The 27,861-nt window shown below is 41.9% G+C and overlaps 1 protein-coding gene across 1 annotated transcript in view; it reads left to right on the plus strand.

Annotated features, from left to right (window-relative positions):
• LOC147700821 (putative DBH-like monooxygenase protein 2) overlaps nucleotides 1-27,861 on the plus strand; it is a 151,174-nt gene that overhangs the window by 59,974 nt on the left and 63,339 nt on the right. Inside the window, exon 8 of the mRNA XM_086929740.1 lies at nucleotides 1,045-1,136. Coding sequence (XP_086785866.1) covers nucleotides 1,045-1,136 — 92 coding nt within the window. The remainder of the gene's footprint in view (nucleotides 1-1,044; nucleotides 1,137-27,861) is intronic.

Below are 27,861 nucleotides of genomic sequence, written 5' to 3' on the forward strand. Positions count from 1 at the left end.
CTGCACTTAAGGGTCTCTAATGAGGGAGTATGTCTAGGGCCATCCTCAGTGCTGCTCAGTGCTCAGTGCTTGCCTGAAATCTAAATGCACAAGGAACTCGGTAACAGGTGCTTATTAAATTGAAAGTTATTGTTAAACACAGTTCACTCCCCTGAGATCAGTGCCCCCCACCCAGCCATTGCCCAGGTTGACTGCAATAGTGGCGCCACCCTAAAGCTGCCCCTGGGTATAGTCATCGGCAGTATGGGTTTAGAACAACTGTAATGTGCAATCTCTTGAGAGCAATGTGTTCCCCAACACACACACAATCCTGAATCACCCCACTTAACCCAGTATGTACCCCACTTTGGGTTGCAGGTGAATACTGGGGCAAGAAACATCATTTTTTTATGGCAATATTTCCCCACTCGGTGGAACTCATTGTATTAACCTCAAAAGAATAAAAGGGTTAGACAGCTCCACAGGCATAAACATGCAAGACTTTTAGGACACAAAAACATCTTTGCAAACAGCCAATTAACATCAGATTAACTATAGATACTGCATTACACTAATATTGTACTACTTGTATCAACCTTAGATGACTGTAATGTGGAATGTCCCTGCTCAGATTCAAATTAGGGATTTCCTCTTCATACTCTCTCTGTCTCATGATTATTAGCACACCACAAACTCACAAAGTTGCTAAGGATTTATATATAAATATAAAACATTGTTATCCCTTTGTTTCAACTAAGTTAATTGTTGTTAAAACAAACAGTTTAAATCACAATTGGCTACCTTCTTACATTCTTTATCATGTAGTACCTCCTTTCTAGATCATGTCAATTCTACAGAAATTTGTTTTCTGAAAAGGTTTTTAAAAACTATTCAAACAAAATATGTATATCTTTTGTAGATCGCCATTCAGAGTTAGCACCCTCAGCCCCTTAGCTGAGTAATGTATTGTAATTAATCTCCTTCTGACGAGCTCTGATGGTGGCTGGCTGTTGGTTTATCTATTTTGCAAAATTGACTAAATGTGTCTTTTATGTCTTCTGGTAGGTGGTGGGTGAGTCAATTCAAGACCTGAAGGTGTTTGCTGCAATTCTCCATACTCATTTGACTGGAACAGCTGTAGAAGTCGTCCAGTACAGGTAGGGTGTTTCTAAGCAATGGTTTTATGATAGTGCCAAGGAAAATTGGAGCTCAGGTTGGCAGTAAGTGAAGCACCAGTAAGGCAGGTTCCATGGTGTCCGAGTCTGGCTGGATAACTAAACATTGCAGTAATTATGTTCAACCATCCTTGGACACTGTGGGTATGTTTACGAGTTGGAAAGGCTGATTTGCCACTTAGTTAAAGTACAGAAAACCAACGATCAAAAACATTTTTTAAACAGTTTTGGCATTTTACTGGGACATAGCCTATTTTTGCTATTTTTTGTGCCTTAAACCTTCTTACAGTTAACGGTAGAAATGGGTATGAAAGCAATAATGGATCCTGAAAATCTGTAAATTTCGGAAAAGTAGATGAAATGTTGAATTTAGCAAAGGTTCATTTGTGTAGATCCTTAAATGTTAACAGTTGAATATAGGAAAAATTGAAAATGAGTTGAAAAAACAGCAATTTGGCCAAACGTTTTCACCTGTAACTTCTTCTAATTATGACAGTTGTTTGAAGACAATGTACTGTTACATTTTCTTGATCCTTCTGATTGGGGTAATATATAGAACTTGTAGGTTCACCAAGAACCCGAAGAACCCAGAGCCAATAACTGAGCAGCGTCTTTCAATTTTTTTTTATTATGTACCGGGTATATAACAATCAATTTGGGAAAATATATACATTGAAAAATCGGGATGAAAGACACCAATGTATTTCGGAAATTGGAACAAAAAATAGAGTTTAGAAACAGTAGCTATTTGCATATTTCTGAAATTGTGAGCACCCATACTAGCATGAGAAATATAGGAAATGTTTCAAAGTGACTTCTTTTTTACACATTGTCTTTCATTTGGAAGGCAGAATGCATCAAAAGTCAATATTTAATAACAGTTGCTCTACAATTCTGTGTTACCCTAGGTCTCCTAATAAAAATGGTACCTCACTTGTGTGGATAGGCCTACTGCCCATGACAGGAAATGTCCCAAAACTCAACGTGGACATATTTTTTTTTCACAGTGAAAACTGACCCTTTTTTTGCAAAGTGCCTAGCTGTAGATTTTGAACCCTAGCTCTGCCGGTACCTAAGAAAACCTAGCAAACCTATACATTTTTAAAAACTAAGTACCCAGGAGAATACAGGTGACTTGTCTTGTTTTCACCAGCTTCTGTTACCCAGAATCCCTTGCAAACCTCATACTTAGTTAAAAACTCACATTTTCCTCATATTTCTGTGGTGGAAAGTTCTAAAATCTGGGTGGATCCACAAATCCACCCACACTACATTCCCAAAGTCTTCCGAGAAAAATGGTATCTCACTTTTGTGGGTAGGTTTTGTGCCCATGACAGGAAACGGCCCAACACGCAACTTGGACACACCACATTTCTAGGCATGCGTAATTGGGTGGCGTATTCATCACAAAACAACCTGGTTTTGCAAGGCGGTCACCTGGGTTTTTGGCTGCGGGCTCAGCAGCCATCTTGGGAAACCTTCAAACTCACACATTTCTGCAAACTATGACACCCAGGGGAGTCCAGCGAGGTAGGTCTTGTATGAGTCCCCCAACGTTTTTCTACCCAGAATCCTCTGCAAACCTTAAATTTAGCTGAAAACATAATTTTTTTCCACAAATTTGAGTGGAAAAATTCTGGAATTTGCGTGGATCCACAAATTTCCTACAACCCAGCGTTCCCGCAGGTCTCCTAAGTTGCTAACAACTTATGCCATCTTAGATCATCAAATTCTATCTTCGCTGTAATAATAGCCCACACATATTTCTTGCATGGAAGACATTGTTTACCATGCATCCATTTCAACGTGGTACTATTATATTGTGATATTCACTACGAAAGTCGTTACATCGACTTGCACTGGACGGCGCTGTAGACTAAGAAATATTGTAAATTACTGTTTCCAACACCTTCCCTACTGTATGTAGACTGGAGTTGGAATAGTAGTTACACTATTCCTAAGTCCAGCGCCCCTCCAGCGCAAGACCACGTTGAAATGGCCCTCGTTGTATCGTCAGACATCCTTCTTGCATACATCACTCAGTGCATTTTAGTCTGTGATTTTAATGAACAACCTCAAACTTCTGTATGGGGAGGAATATTTCAATTAATCTTAAATAAAGACATTTGTCTTCTCCCTAGATCAGCCAAAAGTGGACCACAAATATCCATAGGTAACATTGTACAGAATAGTAATGGGTCCACAGTCTATGCTACTAGAAGTTTTAAAGTAACTTCACCTTCCTGTTCTTTGAATGCATCCTTCACTCCAATGGACCATTAGCACAGGGTATTTGTACACAACAGTGCACACTAAAAAACTAGCAGATTTGCTTTTAAAAAGTGAAACTTCTGGTAGCTGGTCACTAATAAATAACATAATTTCTAGACTGCATGCCAGGCTAAAGAAGGGACTGATCATTAATCGAAAATTACCTAATGCACTATATACAGCAGATGTAAAATCATACATAAGTGCCTTATGGTCCGCCAATAAGTAGGTGATCAGTTCACTGATAGTGTTGTAGCAACAAAATATGCCCACACGAGTATTTGCATACTGATTTTAGCCTGTCATTTCTTGTGGACTATTTGACTTAATCAATTTTAGGATCAATCCCTGCACTAAGATTTTGCTTAAAATAATCAGCAGGTTTTGAAACAAAATTGAACTTTGCCCCTGGCAGGACTATAAATTGAATCAATGGTGAAGAATGTGTGAATTATCTGGGCCAGCTTCCTTTCGTCACCCATTTTTGAGACAGATCTATAAATGCTTAAGTAGCAGTGTGAATATAAATCAGCACATATACAGTTAGTGTGGTCTGGTTAGCGAGCTGAAAAGAGTGTGAATGGTTGTGTGCTGCTCCTAATAATTTGAAATGTGGTGAATAAGCTGCAAATTAAAGTTGTAACTGCAACTGTTGAATTTATAACGTTCGTGTAGTTTAAATTTGGTTTGTATAGGATAAAAAACGTTTTCTTAACTATAAATAAGCTTTAACCTTTAGTTTTGTCTTTAAAGTTCAATTTTTTTTAAATGGGTTTTATATCGTAGAGTTCAGTGTCATTGAGTGGAGTCGGTGTCATTATAAGGAGTGTTGTACCATGGAGTGGAGGAAAATGTCATACAGTGTAGTATGGAGTAGAGTGAAGTAGAGTACAGTGGAGTGGTGTAGTACATAGTGAAGTAAGGTGTCGTAAAGTGGAGTGTTGTCTCTTAGAGCTGAGTCGTGTGGAGTGCATTAGTGTGGAGTGGCATAGCATACAGTAGAGTAAAATTATTTGGAGTGGCGTGTTGTACAGTACAGTGGTGGAGTGTGTCATAAAGCATGGGAAAGTCTTGTAAAGAGGAACCCACTCGTACAGTGGATTGTTGCTGTATACAGTGGTGTACAGGCTTGTAAAGTGGAGTGTATGGAAATGAAGAGTGTAGTAGAGTTATGTATTGTAAAGTTACATAGAGTGGAGTAGAGTGTGCTAGAGTGGAGCAGTGTCCAAAGGAGTTTCGAACAGTGGCATAGAGTGGGGTAAAGTATTGCAGGGTGAAGTGTAGTCGATGGGAGTTGCAATGGATAGAGTGAATTAAAGTGCCATAGAGTGTAGTGGTATGCTGTGGAGAAGAGTACAGTGGAGTTGAATAAAGTGCCCTGACAAAGCAGTGATTGCAGTAAAATGTCATAGACTGGAGTGGAGTGTTGTTTCATACAGTGGAGTGGACTCCCATGATGTGCAGTATTGAAAAGTGTCATACACTGGAGTAGAGTGACGCTGAGTGTATTGGTATGTTGTAGAGTCGAGTGGAATGGAGAAGTATAGAGTCAAGTACAGTGTGGCAGAGGGGAGTGGCAGTGCATATTGTATAGTTGATAGTGGAGTGGACTACAGTAGAATAGCATACAGTGGATTGTTTAGACTATAGTGGTATACAGTGGAATTGTGTTCAGTGTTCAGTGTACTGTTGTACAGTGGAGTGGCATAGAGTGCAATAGTATATAGTAGAGTAGTGTACAGTGGAGTTTGTCATAGTGGAGTGCATAGACTGGAGTGGCATACAATGGAGTGGGGTAGAGTGGAATGCCATACAGTGGAGTGGCGTAGATGGAATAGAGCAGAGTGGAGTGGAGTGGTATAAAGTGGAGTGGCATACAGGTAAGTGGCATGGAGTGGAGTGGGGTCTAATGGAATAGCATAGAAGGGAGTGGCGTAGAGTAGAGAGGCGTCCACTGGAGAGACGGAGAGTGGAGTGCAATGCAGTTGAATAGTGTACAGTGGATTGCCATGGAGTGAAGTGGCATACAGTGCAGTGGCGTAGAGAGGTATAGCGTACAGTGGAGTAGTGTATAGTGGAGTTCCATTGATTGGCAGCATACAGGTGAGTGGGGTACAGTGAGATACCATACAGTAGAGTGTCCTAGAATGGAATTGCATGCAGTGTAATAGTGTAGAGTTGAGTGGTGTACAATGTAAAGTTGTATACAGTAGAGTGGCATACAGTGGAATAGCATATAGAAGAGTAAAGAGGACGCCCAGTGTAAATAGTGGGCTGCGTGTCACGGTTCTGCATAATATCGGCTGGCTCACTAGACATGGCTTAGTGTTGCCTCCTCGGACCCTCCATTGCTACACTTCCTCCACCCTGAGTGTCCCTTGATCTGGGCGCAGAGCCTCAAGAGGGGTTGCGGGGAATAGGGAGCCTAGTGGCCTGAAGTTAAGGCTAGGTGAAGTGAGGCGGGGGAGGTGTGGAGTGGCAGCTGGCCTGGACTGTGCAGAAGACTCTCCGATTCAATGACTCAATGAACCTGGTAGCAGAGTGTAGGAAGGTACATTCTAGTACAAGATTAGTTCTACTGCAGGTGATCGGCCTCAGAACAGCTGGGTGCCACAGACGTTTTCACAGAAGCAGGCAACTTTGGAGACTGGTGAGGCTTTCGTCCTTGGTCTTTGAGGCCCCTCCACTTCCTCTGAGTCACTCCACATCAATGTGCCTCCCTCCTTAGGTACTCTAGCGCAACAGCCCAAGCTAGCCTTTGCTGGTTAGTGTGAAGTACAAGGCACTGTCAGAACTCACAGTGAAAAATGATGATACTCAATAATGCAACATACTATTGGGCACATGCTGTGTAGCTGCAAACAAAACAGCAGTCTAAGGCATAATAACCACAACCTCATCCTTAACTGTCTCTCTTGAGCTTGAGTACAGACCCTTGAGCCTATCAAAACCCATCATGGGCTCCTGGGTTTTGGCCTAGTTTGACAAACTTTGGGAACTGGACGAGTGTGGCTCGATGGTTAGAGCGGCAGACCCTGAGCGGCAGCGGCAGACCCTGATGCAGAGCTCTGGCCCGGGACCAGGGTTCAATTCCCACCTCGGCGGGTCTTGGGCTCAATTTCCTAGGACCTGACAATTCTCGCCTCGGTGCCTATCCTAATCATGGGCCCCACGCTGCAACTCTGGGCAATAGCTTGCTTAACCTCCACACCGGCCCCAACAGCGCTAGGATGCCTGGCTTCACCCTGGGGGTGCCCAGGAGTGGACACTTCACAGGGAAAGCCAGGATGGGTTCCTTAGCGGTATGAGTAATAGCGCCAGGAAACCGCTTGGTGACAGTGCGCTCTACAAATACCTTGACATTTACATTTACATTTACATTTAACTGTCGAACAACAAATGCTGACATACACTGAGAAACATTGCAACCCAACTTAAATTTCAGTTCCTCCAAAATTGCCCTGTGAAACTTTGAATATAATCCTGAGCTTCAATGAGGGAGTGAGGACAAAAAAGTCCCTCTCACTCAAGGTAGAACAATGATTAAAGAGTGTTACAACTCTAATTATACAGACTGGGACATGACCCACAAATAGTTGAACCAGTACACCAAGACCAAACCATGGAACCCACAGGACCAAAGCTATCAAGGTAAATAAATGTATCTAAGAGGTAAAATACTTCAGAGCTCTCGGAAGAGGCACATGGATCCCCCAAGACCTCAACAATAGCATCTCCAGTTAGTACACTAAACTCTATGGAAATGATACTGACTACAATAGTGAAAGCCATAAACCTGCAGTCCCATAAAATGGAGGTACAAATTGACATACTTTCAAGAGCTGTGATCCAGTTTCAGGGTCTCGACAAAAAGGTGACCTGCCCTATGGCAAGCCGCTCTTCTACCGCACACTGTTTTTGTGGAGATATCATTGAGAAATGTGCAACATTACCTAGCATCTTTCACACAATAGATTCGGATCTAAAAAGAAATCCAGCTGCATGCAACAGCTCATATTCTCTCACACCAGGGTCCGGAAAAGCATGTACCAAATCCCCATGGCTCAAGTGGATCACTGACATAATATCGACTACAAAAAAATAGGTATTTAAAATATCGACTCCAAAATATCGACTACAAAAATATCGAAGTCCTATCTACAAACAGGTAAGTACAAAAATATTGAATCAAAAATATTGTTTAAAAATATGTACTTAATCGAATTTATTAAAATTAATGTAAAATAAAAAAATAAAAAAAAGAACTAAAATATACTTAAAAATACTTAAATAACCTTAAAATTATTAAATAATTAATTTAAGTTATAAAAAAAATAATACAATGTTATTTGTTAAAACATATATATATTAACATATTATTATTAAAAAATATACAATATATTTACCGTAGCATAGTAAGAGTGTTAAAATTACTATTCCCACTCCAATGAGTGCAACAGTAGAGAAAGCGTTGGATAGCGTAGGGGTAAAAATTACTATTCCTACTCCAGTGAGTGCAACAGTAGAGAAAGCGTTGGAGAGCGTAGGGGTAAAAATTACTATTCCCACTCCAGTGAGTGCAACAGTAGGGAAAGCGTTGGATAGCGTAGGGATAAAAATTACTATTCCCACTCCAAAGAGTGCAACAGTAGGGAAAGCATTGGATAGCGTAGAGGTAAAAATTACTATTCGCACTCCAGTGAGTTTAACAGAAGGGAAAGCGTTGGATAGCGTAGGGGTAAAAATTACTATTCCCACTCCAGTGGGTGCAAGAGTAGGGAAGGCGTTGGATAGCGTAGGGGTAAAAATTACTATTCCCACTCCAAAGAGTGCAACAGTAGGGAAAGCATTGGATAGCGTAGGGTAAAAACTACTATTCCCACTCCAGTGGGTGCAACAGTAGGGAAAGCGTTGGATAGCGTAGGGGTAAAAATTACTATTCCCACTCCAGTGAGTGCAACAGTAGAGAAAGCATTGGATAGCGTAGAGGTAAAAATTACTATTCCCACTCCAGTGGGTGCAACAGTAGGGAAAGCGTTGTATAGCGTAGGGGTAAAAATTACTATTCCCACTCCAGTGAATGCAACTGTAGGGAAAGCGTTGGATAGCGTAGGGGTAAAAATTACTATTCCCACTCCAAAGAGTGCAACAGTAGGGAAAGCGTTGGATAGCGTAGGGGTTAAAATTACTATTCCCACTCCAAAGAGTGCAACAGTAGGGAAAGCATTGGATAGCGTAGGGGTAAAAATTACTAATCCCACTCCAGAGAGTGCAACAGTAGGGAAAGTAAATACTTCATATATTATTTAAATAAATATAAATTAATTTCTATAAAAACTTAATTAAAAGTAATTACCAATTTAATATAATATAATAATTAGTCAATTAAAATTACAACTAAAAATTACTTATTACAATTAGTTACCTATTAATACAAATTAATTACAAATTAACAATTAATTAATTAACAATTAAAAATTATTTAACAATAAAAAAAAATTAAATACAATTAAATAAATGTAATTATTTAATCATAAATAAATTACTTCCCACCCTATTCCCCTCTAAACCCACAACCCGCTACAGAAAATAAATTAGTAAAATTAACATAATTAGCAATCAATCACTTAATTAAAATTAATTGCCAATTAAAATTTAATTATTTACCAAATATAAATTAAGTATTAATTAATTAAAAATGAATACCAATAAATAAATTTACATATTTGATTAATTATAATTAAATTACTTTCCACCCTATTCCCTATAAACCCACAACTCGCTACAGAATCAATTTACGCAAAAATTAAAAAAACAAAATTCATTAATTAAAATAAATTATAACATAAATACACACTTTTCACACATATAATAACATAAATACACTATAAAAAATTTGATATTATTAAAAATGCGATAATTTTAATAACATATATTATATACTTCGATATTTTAACTTTCTATATTTTTAACATTCAATATCAGATTACTTACCTCAAAAACAATATTTTCGATGTCTATATTCTGTCCATTCGATATTTTAAACTCGAGATTATGTCCATTCGATATATTTTACTCGATATTTTGACTGTTTACCGGCTCAAGTGAAGCCAGCACTGACAATTCTTCTGATGGCCAATCCAATAATTGGGCTGGCTTGGCATTCAGTTCACTTACTTAAACATCAGATGATAAGCTCTCAAAATATTCCCACTCCAGTGAGTGCAACAGTAGAGAAAGCATTGGATAGGGTAGAGGTAAAAATTACTATTCCCACTCCAGTGGGTGCAACAGTAGGGAAAGCGTTGTATAGCGTAGGGGTAAAAATTACTATTCCCACTCCAAAGAGTGCAACAGTAGGGAAAGCGTTGGATAGCGTAGGGGTTAAAATTACTATTCCCACTCCAAAGAGTGCAACAGTAGGGAAAGCATTGGATAGCGTAGGGGTAAAAATTACTAATCCCACTCCAGAGAGTGCAACAGTAGGGAAAGTAAATACTTCATATATTATTTAAATAAATATAAATTAATTTCTATAAAAACTTAGTTAAAAGTAATTACCAATTTAATATAATATAATAATTAGTCAATTAAAATTACAACTAAAAATTACTTATTACAATTAGTTACCTATTAATACAAATTAATTACAAATTAACAATTAATTAATTAACAATTAAAAATTATTTAACAATTAAAAAAAATTAAATACAATTAAATAAATGTAATTATTTAATCATAAATAAATTACTTCCCACCCTATTCCCCTCTAAACCCACAACCCGCTACAGAAAATAAATTAGTAAAATTAACATAATTAGCAATCAATCACTTAATTAAAATTAATTGCCAATTAAAATTTAATTATTTACCAAATATAAATTAAGTATTAATTAATTAAAAATGAATACCAATAAATAAATTTACATATTTGATTAATTATAATTAAATTACTTTCCACCCTATTCCCTATAAACCCACAACTCGCTACAGAATCAATTTACGCAAAAATTAAAAAAACAAAATTCATTAATTAAAATAAATTATAACATAAATACACACTTTTCACACATATAATAACATAAATACACTATAAAAAATTTGATATTATTAAAAATGCGATAATTTTAATAACATATATTATATACTTCGATATTTTAACTTTCTATATTTTTAACATTCAATATCAGATTACTTACCTCAAAAACAATATTTTCGATGTCTATATTCTGTCCATTCGATATTTTAAACTCGATATTATGTCCATTCGATATATTTTACTCGATATTTTGACTGTTTACCGGCTCAAGTGAAGCCAGCACTGATAATTCTTCTGATGGCCAATCCAATAATTGGGCTGGCTTGGCATTCAGTTCACTTACTTAAACATCAGATGATAAGCTCTCAAAATATGTGCAACCTTAATCAACACCTACCACCTTATCAGCTATAGCATTAAATTCCCAGGAGGGGGGATCTTGCCTGAAAGCACCAAATCCCCAGATCACTGAGGTTTTGGTGACCAACTTAGCATCCCAGAAAATCGACATAATGCAGAGGCGCCCAGGAAACTTAACAAGAATTTAGTTTTAAAGTCAAATAAATGTAAACCTATTAGTTATAGTGCAATATTCTTCAATTTAACAAAACAGCAGTTCATACAAACCCTTGAGAACAAAACCAACTGCTCAGAGAAGCCGAACAACTCTGAAGCTATGCAAATATATCAGACAAAACCCCAGAGGGGTTCCACCCTACAGTGCACTTCCCTGTTTACTCTCTGAGATCACAAGTAGGTCTCTGCTATGAAGGTGTAAAAGCGGGCTCTACCCTCAAGTGTGATAATATCTCTCAAATGGATACATCTTACAGCAAATACATTTGCACAACACAAGCCAAGGGCAAGGGAAACGTTGATAATTTCCAAGTTAGGCAATCTAGCACCTACACTAATAGAATGAGCAATAGGTGCTGAAACACAATGTAACTTAAAACAAGTCGATGGAAGTTTCTAGGCTCAATCTTGGGATACAATGTCTAAAACAGAGATAGTGTTCAATAATCCTTGCACCAGATATCAAGTCATGCACTGAAGTAGCTTCCACAATGTATGCAAACAAATAAGATGAATTCAATAGAACATGGTTTAATTGTGACTATAAACATAATCAAGCATCAGCAAAATATAGCATCAAAATAGAAAGCTGCTTGAAGCATTTGAAACTAGGATCTCAGGGCAATGTGCCTGCTTATGAAAGCTGTATCCTCCAAAATCATTGGAGACCTCACCTAATTGTTCAAAACTCTTTAAACCCCTGTATATTAGCGAAGTCCCACATGATATACTTAATCAGGGGAAGATTCTGTATATTTGCTGAGATTGAGGCCCTTTCAAACATTAAATCAAGTAACATTGAGTGTGTCACCTTTTTAGAGGAGACAATTTACAGTAGAAATCTGTACCTAAGGGAAACTAAATGAGGATGTTGCTACCCTCATTATAGCTTTCTTGAATGGGGTAATGATATACAGCCAGTAGGTAAATCTTAATACCCACTGAGTTGAGACTACCTATAGCAAGATGGTCTAGATACCCAAATAATAAAACTCAGTCCTGAATGTAATCTGCGAAGCGCAAATGGACAAATGACAGCCCCAGTGTTAACAGAAAACATATCAGTCACAGCAGACGGGTCTGAAAATGGGACAGTCAATCTTCTTGTTATGAATCATAAAGTAACCCCTGTGCAGGCACCTACAATGTGGAGCTGGCTGCCCTGTGTTCTTTCTGCTTCTCCCATGCACATTTTGTCAAGGAGAGTGCAGATGCTACAGCTCAATGTCTCTCAATGGTCTCTTGAATTTTGACAGGGGCTCATCAGCTCACAAATGACACAAAACTGACAGGCTGACTCACAAGTTTTTCTGTAATTTGTTTTCAGGAATCATGGGGTAGGCACACGTTTGCCCTTCCTGGCATTATGTCTATGGTAAAAACAGCAGTGCATCTATCTATACATGTTTGACTCTCATGAGGATTGTCCACCCATATTTAATTATATTTGAAATTTAATTGGTCTGCTGTCTTGATTTCATAAGATTATCTCCTAATTTCTGAAATAATCTTTCACAACATGCCAGGATTTCTCCTTTATATTTTGCATATTTCCCCAAATGCTATCAGAAAAAGATCTTATCAGAACATTCTATTTCCGCATCTTGGCGCTCAACATTTCTGGACCATGAAGTGATAGTCACTGGGGGGGACATCCTTTACAACGCGGATGTTACCCCGCAGTGCTTTTACGACGCGTCTGTTACAACGCAAGTCGTAACCACAACTTACGCTGGAGGATAGGAAATAGTAGATTTACTATTCCAACATTTCCCTACTATCCACGGGGACTGGTGTTGGAATAGTAAATTATACTATTCACTATCAGCGCCCCCCAACTCAAGTCATGGTAACGACTTGCGTTGCAACACTTGCGTCGTAATGGGTCGCGTTGTAAGGGTACGCGTTGTACCATCATACATCCAGTAACTGGGGACCTAAATGAGATATTGACCCCTAATGCATTACAATCACCAGTCCTCCATGTATTAAACCATTACAATCACCAGTCCTCCGTGAATTAAATGCATTGTACTACATTCCACCTATGTCCTTTGCCCCAAAGAAGTAAAGCATTAAAAGTAAGCACTTCTGGTCACTATTTTGTAATCAGTTCTTGATAAATATAAATGGCAGCTTTAAACTGGACATTCCTGCAATGGCCACTCATGTAACAAAGCATTTTGTGCCACAATACTGGACAACACTTTGGTCACTCCATTTTTCTTAGCAGCAATTGATTCATTTCGAATTGTATTCAGCAAGAAAAGTGATAATTTACATCAAGTGCTAAAAATGAATTGGAAGCCAAAGCATAATGAATCCTATAAAACAATCTTGTCAGAGATTACTAGTACTAGCCAGTATAACATAACATGGATTATCCATTCTGAACTCAAATATAAACAATGGAGGCATGTGGATGGCATAACCTGATCGCCAGTTCTCCGAGCAACATGCGAAAGACAAGATCAGCCCTTGATGGTGTTTCTTTTTGAATTCTTTTGTCAACTATCATCATAGTGTGTGCCTACAAATAGGCTCAACACACTAAGGTTAAGAATGATAAAACTGAGAAGGATACACTCACCACCTGGTATTCACCTGAGCTAAGAGATCCAATGAAATCTATACACAAATTAAAAAAATACTCACACTATGCTGAATCAAATCATGAAATAAGAATTGGCATTCAACAGCTAACTAAAATCTATAAAGCTAAATGTTTGCATGCCAGAACTGAATTTTAAGTCAGAGATGGTTTGACATCAATAAATAGACTCACATCAAAGACAGCTTGGCATTTCAGGGCCTGATCCCCATCCTAATTAAATCCATGTGGTCATTCAATTCAATTGGTGAATGAACCTGGGATGCTTATTTGACAAACCTCTATTAGATCCAAACTTCAACAACTAATGGTAGTTGCTTTTCCGTCGCCATCATTTCAAACATAGATGTCAGATTGTCTGACAACTCACGGTCACAATCCACATTGTTACACACTCAATATGCTGTTTTCCGAATCTCCACTTATAAAATTATAACAGTGATAATGGGCAAAAATGGAGTTCTGCTGCTGCAAGAAGACTGCTGCAAGAAGACTGCTGCACATGGACTTTTAGGTCCGTTTTAAGCTGGGTCCTGGCTTCACATTCTCAAAGAAAATTCGAAAGAATCTGGACTTGAAGCAAAGATGCATATTGGCTCCAGCTCTTTTTAATCTTTACACAGCTAACCTATTACCATCTCTTGCAGTCTTGAGAACTCTACCACCAAGATTGTAGTCAACATGTGACCTTACTACAATACGCCGATGATACCCCTATTCCTTGACCAAACTCAAATTGGCCTTCGAAGGGCCTGGTCTGATCTAAAGACTAACAACATCCAGACTATATTAAAACTAAATGTGGCAAAAACTAAAATTATTAAATGTATCTCCAGCAAAATCAGATACTCATGGAGTATCAACAATCAAACCAACAACAGGCATATGGGTTACCTACAGGTTTGGTTAGATGAGAAACTAAAACTTAAAAAATCAACACAAAGCTCTGGTTGCCCATTTTTCTTTCCTACAAAAACAATTGTGGTGCATTGCTACAGAACCAATAATACCAAAAGCCTCTTCTATTTGGATATATTTAAAGCTAAAGGGGTTCCAGCACTCTCAAATGGGTCTCCAATTTTGGCAGAGCAACTTCATAAGAGCTTAGAGAGTATCTGTTCAGGAGCACGTATAGTCCTATTCAAGCTGACAACAACAAGACCTGTTAGTCAATTGAGACTGGCGTTTGGAAAATTGAATATAATCTCATTAGCTCATCTCAGCTTTGGGAACTATTGTCACAGGATGAGAAGCATGCACGAAGAGGCCCTACAAAGTTGGAAAAAATAGCAACCTTTCATAAAATCCATCAAACTACCAGATTGTGCCACCTCGAGAAGATCCTGATGAATATTTAATTACAGGACCTGTAGGAGTCCAGACTATATTACGCCATCTTTAAAACAGCGGCCAAAGCAGTTACTAAGAGGGTGTACATGAGTACCAACTCATAGGGCTTACCTATGCTACCAAGAGCACAGCTATTATTGGCAACTTTCACATTGTCAATTCAACAACTGTACCTTTCTATCAGGTTGAAACATTCTTTACATCTCGGTTCACCAGATGTATATATCTAGTGTTATCATTTAAATCCATCCAACCCTGCACATTTAAAGAAGCCTGCCCGTGCTGTAGGCAGTTTGGCAGTATTTTAGAATCATTATTGCAAATAAGTTGACTCTGCCCCCTTCCCTTAAACCTCAGAAGGAACTTTTTGCATCCCAATTTCATTCCCCTGGGAAATAGATCCACCAAATTAGCACTAGATGAATGTCTGCATGGAAATGATATACAGATTTTGACTGCATTTCTGAAGTGCCTGGACCTTACAATAATTCAACTGGGGCAAACAACATCTATCGCCACAGCCAGACATGCATTAAGTCTAATCTATCACCAACAAAGAATTTCATCTTATAGGACACATTGAACTTTTTTGACTGAAATGGCCAAGTGTAAGCTGCCCAGGGCATTGCTTCAAATCCGGATCAAACTGACATCAAGTTTGATTTCTATCACAGTAAGGATTGGCTCCCATCATGTGGGGGCGTTCTTTGTTGATGTCTATCCAGAAAGACTATCAACTTTTGACACTGTCTAATCTGACTTAGAATTTTATGAAATACTTGTACTGGGGTAAGAATATTTGTTAGATTTTCTCTGATATTCATATTGTAATGGTATGCATTACCTATCAATAATTTAAGCTGAATTGATTGTTTTATATGACATGTTTTATTGTCTTTACAGGTATTGAATCCCTTAATAAGCTTTATTGCGTACATTAGAGTGGAATAAAGAAAATTGGAGTAGCGTACAGTGGACTGTCTTATAGTAGAGTGGAGTAGACTTGAGGAGTGTAAAGTGGAGTGATGTAGAGTGGAGTTGCGTACCCTGAGCCCATAACTAGGTCGAACCTGGTCCAGGGCTGCTTGTGTTCCGGTTCAGGGAGAACCTGGCTTGGAACTTCGGCGTTCCCATGAGTGTCAAGGTCAAGATTGATTTGCATATGGCTGGGTTCAATTTGCCTCCCATCACATTTTGTGTGTTTCATGTATCGCCCCCATTGGCATGGGTATGCCCAGTAGTGTGTCTCGTATTCACTGAATCTCTAGAGACAAGCTTTCTGGAGCTGGTGAGCTCATAACTAGGATGAAACCAGTCCTCGATTGCTTGGGTTCCAGAACAGGGAGAACCTGTCTTCACAGTTCGGGCTGGACTGTTCCCATAAGAAGTAGGGTCAAAATTGATTTGCATATGGCTGGGTCCCAACTGAGGTGGCATGATGATTAAAAGCACGATGGGTTGGAGTGCTACCTCGAGCTACGGCCTCTCTTTACACTTATTTTAAGCAGCCACCCATCTCCTTTTATGTGTTTCATGTACGGTCCTAAATGGCATGAGTATGGCTGGAGGTGGTGGCCCTTGCTCACTGTGTCACTGGAATCAAGCTGTACTCGGCTACTGAGCTTATAACTCGGGTGAAGCTGGACTTAGTTTAGAAGTTCAGGTTGTTTTGTTCCCATGAGAAGCAGAGTCAAGGCTGATTTACAATTGAGTGTGTCCAAACTGAGATGAAATGATGAGCAAAAGAACGATGGGCTATTGCCAGGGGTTAGATGTATTGCAAGCACCCACCCGTCGCCTTTTGTGTGTTTCATAAACAATATAATGTCATCTGCATAAGCTGTAAATGTAATTTGTTTATTCTTGAACTGCATTCTGCAGCACACATGAAAAGAGGAAATGCATCTGAGGATGTCTTTGTGTGAAGGAAGGTGTCCCTTCCCGCACAAATACAATCCTGCCTGCAACAAAGACACCCTTCTCCATGGTGCAAGGGTGCCTGCATTGGAGCTAGCCATACAAAAGTGCTCCAGCACAAGGAAAGGACAGGAATGCTCTGTATAATGTTACATACGGCACTTTCGTGCCTTTTCTCTTTCAAGCAGCGCAAGAAGGTGGCTTGCTGCATGCGCTACGTAAAAGCTTGATAAATGTACCCCATGGTGTATGTTTCTGGTGTAATATTTAAGGTTAATATAATGCTAAATGTTAATATAATGTTAAATATTAGAAATGTTTTGGTACATTAAGGGCCAGACATATCAACATTGCATTTTGCGATCCTGTAATAGCAAATTTTACCCATTCGCCATTACTGAATTCCTACATTTTCCTTAACATTCATTCCTTTGGACCTAGAATCCCATAGGAATGAAGGGAAAGGCATTCACAATTAGCGATTACCAAATTGGTAATCGCATAATGCAAATACAATTTCAAGGGGACAGGGGGCCAAAAGGACACCCTTATGCACAACCTAAAAAGGTAAGTGTGCACATGTGGCGCACACACATGCCCTAGGGGCATGTGTATGCGCAACATGGTACTTGTAAAAATGCAATTTTGTGCTTTTTTCTAATGATTTGCGAATTAGCACTAACTTGAAGTTAGTGGAACTTTGCGAATCCTTTATGCAAAGTCGCATTTTAAAATGCTTTTTACATTTCCTTAAGGGAATAGCAAATTGCGATTCACTAACTGCATTAACAAAATAGGTAATCACAAAAATTGGGATTGCCTATTTTGTGAATGCCTTTTGGGTTGATATATCCCAAAAGGCTTCTTACCGTTCTCAAATGGGCTTCATACTTCTGGCCCTAAATTGTTTAGGCAATATTTTATTATTTTACCTAGTGAATACCTAGTTTTGTCCTCTTTACCTTTTTTGCAATATATAGTATCACTATAATTTTGTTATTGATATTATGTCAAAGGAGAGTAAGAGAACCAGGCTCAGAATAATACCATTGCAACAGAAGCACACACAGGTGTAGGTCAAATGATCACATAAAGCACTGTGTCAGCAGCGCATTCAATTTAGAAGCAAACTTTCATAGACTTAATAAAACGTCTTAAGCAAGTTTCCTCTGTAGCGGGTGTGGCCAACAAGATGGGCAAGTAGGACGTGCGGTGCAGAGCTCCGTCCTACCGCGCCATACATCCAACAGTATCCTGCGGTGCCAGTGAAGGTACCGACCTTACCCCATCACCCGTATCGGCTGGTGCATCCACTGTGAGAGCTAGACACCTTGTGGAATGAGCTGGAGGCGGAGCCGTCGTCTTGCATGGTGAAATATAGCCGGGATCCAGAGTGCGCTGTCTCCCTGTCCAGTCCCCGGAGGCATCAGAGGCTCTGAATAGCAGCAGGAAGCTGTCTGCGCACTGACTCGGGAACTGGCATCATCCTGGAGATCCGGTGTGTGCATTAGTCGATTGGGAGGACGGGGGTACTCTAATCCCGGGCCACCATAGCTTCAATGGGTGCTGAGGCCCCATAAACTAGCGGGCTGAGAGTAGGCCAGCGGGCGGCTTCCCTACACATATCATAGCCTTGAAGACCTGTGGAGTCTGAAGCTGGCAGAATGAGGGGCCTCCATGGAGAACAATTCTGGGGACAGACTTATAGCAGATGAGAGGTGCCTAGGCCTCCAGTGATGTATTCGGGTGCTAACTCTTGAGGAATAATAAAGAAGCATTGACTAAACTACCCGGAGTGCATGCCTGTGACCTACATCCTATGAGCAGGTGAAAAGAAAATCGAGGTAGTGGTGGATGCGCAGTCGCACTTCAAAGCCTCTCAGAAAAATGGGCTAGTATGAACAATTTGTTTTTATACCAATCAACAGAAGGGAATCCCAGGCATTCCTAAAATGTCACATCAATTTACATGTAGTATACTATCTTTACCACCAAAGAACATAAGGATGAAGAGAGATTCCTCCTATTTCAGGAAACCAGATATTAATAGATTTCCGATGATAACATAGAAAGTAAAAAAAGACTGGCACATAAATATTTGTTAATACATTCATACAACCAATTTTTGTGTAAAATGCATGATGGCCCAGTCCTTGTCGTGAAGAAAACTGATCATATCCAATGCTCGTTTTGTCACCACCGTGACTTTCTCAAGGCTTTTAAGTTGGCCAATAGAGGTTGAAAATGTCAGAAGCTCTACAGTCACAATTCAACTGGTAGAGACAACTGTACACCATCTCTCTGTGCTATAAGTAAGTGAGATTGTACAATATGTTAGGAAATTAGTTTCTCTGTCTATATTGTGAAATATTGTTGTGTACATGTAATAGATGTACCCCACGTTGAACAGATCTTAACTGTCTGAAACCATTTGTGTTTAGCACTAGTTTCCAATGACACATAGGGATCTGCAACTGTATTTAACATTGAAAGAGCCCACAAGGCAATGGTCTGGGGGCGCCGTCACAGGAGTTAATAGCCTGTTTCTTTAATTACCGGGAATGGGACATGCTCCACCAGGCTACCAGCACCATGTCCAAACTACACCTTGAGTGACATCATATTGCTATCTTCCCCGACTATATCGAAAGGATGCAGGACGAATGACACACATTTCTGGTAGTAAAAAAGTGCATGAGAGAAGCGGAGATGCAATATAGCCTTCTGCATCCTGCTCAGCTCCGGGTGGAACTTAAGGGCAAGGCTCTGTTTTTTCGGATCAGCGGATGGACTGGATGGACAACACAGGAGAGCGGGAGTTGCAGAGAAGAATGCAGACACAGTCAGCACAATGCGCAATGTTGCTGGACTGGAATGGAGGACAGTGATTGCCTTAAGGACTGGGACTAAGAGACATGAGGGACTCTGGGAGGGTTCAGGTGTGTGATGGTGACACCCTGTAGGTGGTGGAGGGATCGCCAGACTCTGAGCTAACCTCATCGGAGTTAATGTGGAGTGAATATTGGAGGGGAGTGAGGACAATGACTGGGCCAATGGATAAGCAGATAAGTGTCTGTACCTTAATGTTTTGATGCCAATTGTTCTGAGGTGCACGCTATAAGTTGAAGGTTGAGGATGCATTGTATATGTATGCTGCAGGAGAGTGGACACACCCCTTACCAGCGGCTGGATTCTATCCCTGGAGTTGAGGCCAGTCCTCGCACCCAGTTCGGGAGCCAGCTGCTAGCGTGGCTCCAATGATAAATGAGAGTCAGGGTGCACCCCTACGGGGAGCGCTCTGGGTTTCAGGGGGGAGGGTGTTGTAAGAAATCTAAGTATTGGTGCAAAATTTGTTCCGCTTGCGGAATTTGCGGATTTCCTGTGCGTGCGAATTGCGTGAAATTGCTGAAAAATCTGCGAATTCGCAAGAGGGAATCATTTTTTCCCCAAGAAGCACTTAAAGGGTTACAGCAGGTGCCCAAGTCGAAGCTACTTTCTTTATAACTATTTACAAAATGGTTACAAAGAAATTAACTTCAACTTTGGCACCTGCTGTAACCCTGTAAGTGCTTCCTGAGCGGCGTCTCCTTGCCTACTTCCAACTATTCTCTGACCCTGCTCCGACCCTCAAGCAGGGTCAGAGAATAGTTACAAGTATGAGGCTCCATCATGTCAGGAAGCACTTACAGATATAAACTAGCAGATGCCTGAGTTGAACCTTTCATCACCCCAAGAGCTCATTATATATAAATATGAAGGGCAAGGTTCATTCTGGCACGATGCTCCTTTCACAAAATGTGACCCTCAACAGGAAGCACTTACAGATATAAATAATATAATTAAAGCAGGTGCCCAAGTTGAAGCTCAAATTCAGTATCACATTCATCAGCCCAAAAACAATTGTGAGCTTTATGAAGGCTGTACAGGTGTGCTTTCTTTCTCCCCACGTCAACAATTAGCTGTGATGCTGGATAGAGTCCTCTGCATCCTTGAATTTCACGAGCGCAATCCCTGTGCAGTTCTTGTGTCCAGAGGGTGGCAGTGATGAACCAGAGGGTGGCAGTGATGAACCAGAGGGTGGCAGTGATGAACCAGAGGGTGGCAGTGATGAACCAGATGGTGGCAGTGGTGAACCAGAGAGTGGCACTGGTGAACCAGAGGATGGCAGTGGTGAACCAGAGGGTGCTGTGATGAACAAGAGGGTGGCAGTGATGAACCAGAGGGTGTCAGTGATGAACCAGAGGGTGGCAGTGGTGAACCAGTGGGTGGCAGTGGTGAACCAGAGGGTGACAGTGATGAACCAGAGGATGGCAGTGGTGAACCACAGGGTGCTGTGATGAACCAGCGGGTGGCAGTGGTGAACAAGAGGGTGGCAGTGGTGAACGAGAGGGTGGCAGTGATGAACCTGAGGGTGGCAGTGGTGAACCAGCAGGTGCTGTGATGAACAAGAGGGTGGCAGTGATGAACAAGAGGGTGACAGTGATGAACCAGCGGGTGGCAGTGATGAACCAGAGGGTGACAGTGATGAACCAGAGGGTGCTGTGCTGAACAAGAGGGTGGCAGTGATGAACCAGAGGGTGGCAGTGGTGAACCAGAGGGTGCTGTGATGAACAAGAGGGTGGCAGTGGTGAAACAGGGGGTGTCAGTGGTGAACCAGAGGGTGTCAGTGGTGAACCAGAGGATGTCAGTGAAGAACCATAAGGTGGCAGTGATGAACCATAAGGTGGCAGTGATGAACCAGAGGGTGGCAGTGATGAACCAGAGGGTGGCAGTGGTGAACCAGAGGGTGGCAGTGATGAACCAGAGGGTGGCAGTGATGAACCAGAGGGTGGCAGTGGTGAACCAGAGGATGGCAGTGATGAACCAGAGGGTGACAGTGATGAACCAGAGGGTGGAAGTGATGAAACAGAGGGTGCTGTGATGAACAAGAGGGTGGCAGTGATGAACCAGAGCGTGGCAGTGGTGAACAAGAGGGTGTCAGTGATGAACCAGAAGGTGGCAGTGATGAACCAGAGGGTGGCAGTGGTGAAACAGGGGGTGGCAAGGTGAACCAGTGGGTGGCAGTGATGAACCAGAGGGTGGCAGTGATGAACCAGAAGGTGGCAGTGATGAACCGGAGGGTGACAGTGGTGAACCAGAGGGTGGCAGTGGTGAACCAGAGGGTGGCAGTGATGAACCAGAGGGTGGCAATGAGGAACCAGATGGTGACAGTATTGAACCAGAGGGTGGCAGTGGTGAACCAGAGGGTGGCAGTGGTGAACCAGAGGGTGGCAGTGGTGAACCAGAGGGTGCTGTGATGAATCGGACGGTGGCAGTGATGAACCAGAGGGTGCATCGCGGTCGCCACGCTAAAAAAACCCTGCGAACACGCAAGGCGCCACGCGAATACGCAAAGCGCCCCGCGAACATGCAAAATATAATAATCCTCAAATTCGCAAATTTCGCCTATGCTTAAAGAAATCCTAATGTTTGATTGGGAAAGCTTGTGGGGGTTGTAGGGCGTGGGATAGTACGTCTCACTCACTATGTTGGCGGTGGGATTTGCTTGTCACACTGCCCAGCGGGTGGGGGGATCAGGATGTTTTCTCTGTTTCAGTTTTTGTTTGTGGTTGGGGACAAGGGTGAGATCCATGTCTGGGTCGAGACTCAATTTGGAATGTTCAGGTCAATGTTGCCTTGGCGGGATGGGAAAAGAAATGGGCTGCCAGATGTTTGGGCATATGGCTCCCTCCCTGATGAAGGTAATTACATGGAACATACATGGTATGGCCTAGCTAGAGAAACGTAGTAGTGTACACTGATTTTTAAAGAGACATAAAATTGCCATTGTGGGGTTGCAAGAGACTCATGTGTGGGGAGAGACACTGCCATACATCAGGCAGAGATGGCATGGACAGTTTTATGCCACCTCATTCTGAGGGTGTGCAAGGGGGGCACTGTTTTGGGTACCTCCTGGGAAACCTTAACAACATTTACGCCACACGCTAGATCCGGAGGGACGTTATGTAGTACTATACGGTAGGTTGGACGGACGGGAAGTGTGTATGCCCCTAACGTGGACACGCCAGCTTTTTTCTATTACATAAGGAAGGTAGCAGCTTCATACTTGGGTGGAGATGTGATATTCTTAGGGGACGTTAATTGTGTCCTGGCTGGGACATTGGTCTTTGGGCCTCCTCGAGCGAACACCAAGCTCGGCATGACATGGGATCTCTTGGATGTGATGAGGGAGATGGGCTTGCTTGATGTGTGGATGATCCGGCACCCGGTGTTGCAAGTGTTCTCATGTTATACCCTGGCCTCCAATATGTGTAGTAGGCTAGATCAGATTCTGGTATATAACAGAATTTGATGCCCAGAGTAGAGGAAGTAGTGTATCTCCTGAGACATCTCTCGGATCACTTCCCATTGCAGGCGACGCTGAGAATGGCCAGACCCAGATTGGCAATCCCTACATGGCGGCTCGAATCTGAGGTGCTTTGCGGATCCCCACTTTGTCAGGAAACTAGAGGAAGAACTTACGTCGTATTTCAGGACCAATTGGGGATCGGCGACGTTGAGGGGCACGGAGAAGGAGGCGATGAACGTGGTTGTCCGGGGGTTCTCCTCTATACGACGTACGGCGTTCAGAAGGAACTAGAAAGGGATATTTAGAGAGCCGAACAACGACTGGCTGAACTGGAAGCAGTGTTGCCGTCTGAGCCTCACAGCTGGGCGGAGTGGCGGGAGAAACGGGAGGAGTTTCTGGTGGCATTGTGTCGCCTGGAGAAGTTCCATTACACCACATACCAAAAGCGCCTGCATGCAGAAGGAGACCGCTCTGGGGCGCTGTTGGCGAGGTTGATCCGCAACGAGATGCAGACCTCGTCTATAGTGCAGTTGAGGTCGGGGGATGGACGCATGATATACAGTCAGAATGGAATTCTCTTTACTTTGGTGTACCATATGGCCAGAGTATATGCGAGGTGTCCCATCCCCTCTGGCACTGGAGGGGATGGGTGAATTCCTTACTACTCTACGGCTCCCCTGTTTGGAGGCTGAGATAGGGCAAATGCTTAACAAGCCGCTCTCAAAGAAGGAAATAATGAGAGGGATTACGTCCCTGAAATCAACCAAGAGTCCCGGTATTGATGGGCTGCCGGATGAATTTTAAAGGAAAATAGTGTATGTCTTGGCTGATTACCTTCTTGCGGTATATAACAAAGCCTTCCAGTCACGGACACTTCTACCTTCCATGAATGGTGGTGGTGATGCTTCATAAGGCGGGCAGTGCCAACCGACTTCCAGGGTCAGATTGGCCCATATCCCTGCTGAATATTGACATGAATATTCTTAGCGGGAATATGGCTGTGCGCCTGCAGCCATGCCTGCAGCGACTCATTCACTCGGATCAGGCTTTCATCACTATACGGGGTACGGCCATAAATCTTAGAATCCGTTTCATGTCTGGCATTCGTAAGTGCTCCAACATGAGGAATGCGCAATAGCACTCCTTGACATCGAACAAGCTTTCAACTCTGTAGGGTGGACATATCTGTGGGAGGTCTGCGGGCAATGGGAGTGGGAGACCAGTTTCTGCAATGGGCGCAGTTGCTGTACTCAGAGCCATGTGCTAGGATTAGAGTTGGGCGGCTACTATCCCAGGCCTTCTAACTACACAGAGGCACCAGGCACGGGTGCCCGCTATTTCCATTACTCTTTGTGGTTGCAATGGACACACTGGCCATAGATCTCCAGGCAAGGATTGCACCATTTGGGATCAGGGTCGGCAAGCCTATTCATATGGTGTCCATGTATGCGGACGATACCCTGATGTGTGTCAGGGATCCGGCACAGCAATACCAGTTCTACTGGACATCCTAGCGGGGTTTGGAAGCATGTCAGGCCTACAAATCATCCAGTCCAAGTTGGTACTGTTAGGACGATTGGCACTCTGCCCGGATGAGGCACTGCCAAAGGTGGGGCTTCCATGGGTACGGTCAGCACCCTGTTACTTGAGGGTCACACTAGCAGGAATATTACTACATTGCCACACAACTACAACATGCTGTGCACTGGTTAGATGGGGACATCAAATGGGAAAAGACCCTGCTGGCGGGTACTCTCGAAGGAAGAGAGCTGCCCGAATTACTTATGATGGGGACAGGAGTACCTCTGGCATGCCCACATATAGTGCGTCATGTGGCAGCAATGTGGGAAGTGGTGGTCCGAAAAGTACTGAAGAGGACTCAGTATGCGCCTGACATGCCCTTCTGAGAGGGCCAGCCTTTCTGTCAGATTGCCGCATCAATGTCAGTGCGGAGGTGGCGGGCTGCCAATCCTTGGGAGATCTATACGATAATGAGAAAGAACGCACATGTGCACAGGCGTGGGAGATGTTTGAGCAGGGGCCCTGTAAATTCCTTCAGTATAAAAAATTGCGCAGGCGTCAAGGGACCTTTGGCCCACATTCCTGGATGAACCCCCAGTCTTCCAGACACAACAGACGTTGATGGCGATGGCTAAAGGCTGCCAATTGATCTCTGATTTATATTGTGCGATCAGGGATGTCTGAGTGAATGGTGAGTTACCAATCCAGTGAGAGGCATTGATAGGGGATCAGCTTATTTATATGGACTTGGTCATGATCCATGAAGGGGTCAAACAAACTAGTGATAATACATGGTTTAAATGAATACAATTTAATTATGTCCATCAATCTTATTTGATCCCAAAACTGATTCGCAAGATCTGCCCAGAGCAGTCAGGGCACTGCCTTAGGTGTGGAGAGTCGGATGTGGCATTCACACACATGGCTTGGTCATGCCCTGAGCTCCAGGAGTTTTGGGTGACAGTTCTGGAGGTATTGAGAGTTGCAACAGGGTGTGTGATAGCAGGAGAGATCAGGGTGGTGTTGCTGGCACTGTTGTCTTCACCTAAAAATTAGAACCTCAGTCGGAAGTTAGTCCTTTTGGGGCTGGTACTCACAAAGCGGCAGATAGCCATATCATGGATGGGTCAATGTCCTCCCAGCTTGTCACAATGGGTACCGGATATGCAGGAATGGGCGACCTCTGAGGTAGTTCGAATGCAGAAGACAAGATGCAATGAGAAACTAGAAGACGATGTACAGGCTTGGAGAGCAATGGTGGCAGAGTTGGTAGCCGGGGGAACACACAGAGCAGACGAAGAAGTAGAAGGGAGGAGTATACACTCAAGACATGAGACAGACAATACTGAGGAGATGAGATGGGCAGGGTAGCACAGTACTTTTGGAGGGGGGTAAGACAGACTAGAGATGCTCGGTTCATTAGGGTACATCAACAGGCAGGTCACACTAGACATGGATGGGGGAAGGGGGGAGTTGTGTTTGAGAAGAGGGGGTGGGAGGGAGTTAGGTTGGCTGATCCATAGGACAGAAGTCTGGGGGACATGCACCATAGCAGAGATCTGAAAGAGTGTTCAGGATGAAGGCATCACATATAAGATACAGGGGGGAGATGTCTGACCTTGGAGGAAGCTTGATGGTGCTGCATTTGGGATGCGGCTGATTATATTTGTAGTGTGAATAATTGGCATTGTATGCACATTGATATGGCACATGTCACTATTCATGGTATTTGTCTGTACAAACGATCAATAAAGATATATTAAAAAAAGTTTAATCTGTAGCATATCTTTCTAAACTCTACTAAGGTGAACCCCAGTTTTGAAGTTACTGTAAACAGTCCACGGGAATTGGTGGCATCCCAGCACTCCTGGGTGATGAAGCTGAGTGTGTTATTTAGACAGAGAATACTTTGATAAAAGTATTGGCTCATTTCAAGAAATATTTTAAAATGACAAATACTAGAAATACATTTCCTATGGTCAAATGATTGCTTCACTGGCTGCCTATCAATAAGCGAATACACTTCACAACATTCTGTCTTGTCTATAAAACCCTGAATGGTCAGGGCCCTCAGTATCTAGCAACTAAACTATAGAAGTATCAGCCTTCTCAGAAACGTTGCTCTGCAAACAAACACCTACTGATAGTTCCAAAGGTCCGAACAGTTAAGCATGGCAGTTATTTTTTTTCAAAATTGGGCCATACCCTTTGGAACTCTCTACCTATACACCTACGAACCAAGATTGAGCATACAAAGTTTCATAAGTCCCTTAAGACCTGGCTATTCTGAATCTCTTTTATTCCTAGCCACTGTTTCTGTCTGTTCCTCAGTCTTTGTCAAAGCGCTATGAGACCTCTGGGTGATATACGCACTCTTCAAGAAACAGTACATAAACATGGACATAAACAAATAATAATAATATGCCACTGCACTGGTTCGATATTAACTAGTCACTCGCCATGCATAGTTATCTTAACACTGCCCATTGCCTGGACAGTATAATGGCTAATTTTGCTCATTGTATTTACAGTATTGAATGATCACAGGTCTTCTTTCTTTTAGTTAAGAATTTCTGATTTACTATAGTTCTTGTTTAAAACATCACAAAGTATTCCATCATACACAGCGGTATTCCCCAGTGCCCCAACTCAAATTTGGTTGGCCCCTTCATGTATATTTGAGTAGTGGAGGCTATTTTATATTACAATCATTCTTTCTTAATAAGGTTTCAATGATTGTACTTTGGGGACCCTGAGTTGTATATTGAATTGATTAGATTAAGGTAAACCATTTGTTCATACAGAAGTTTTCCCAAATTTCTGTTACTCCTAACTAACAATGTTTTCTTCATGGAGCTATGCAGCCCCTTCCCTTTTTTTAAATAAAGATTTCCGGCATGTTGATTTTTTTGTTATTCAACAGCCATTTTGCTGTTTTTGTCAAATAAGTTACCTAAAAAATGATAGGATGAAGGATTAGTTCCCTTCAATTTGAAAACTGAATAGGAATTTTGGAAATAACCTTGAAATACAAGAGGTTGCACATTCATCTACACTGTCAATTGATAATGTC

This window comes from Lissotriton vulgaris, chromosome 7, assembly GCF_964263255.1.
Source record: "Lissotriton vulgaris chromosome 7, aLisVul1.2, whole genome shotgun sequence".
In the NCBI taxonomy this organism is placed as follows: Eukaryota; Metazoa; Chordata; class Amphibia; order Caudata; family Salamandridae; genus Lissotriton; species Lissotriton vulgaris.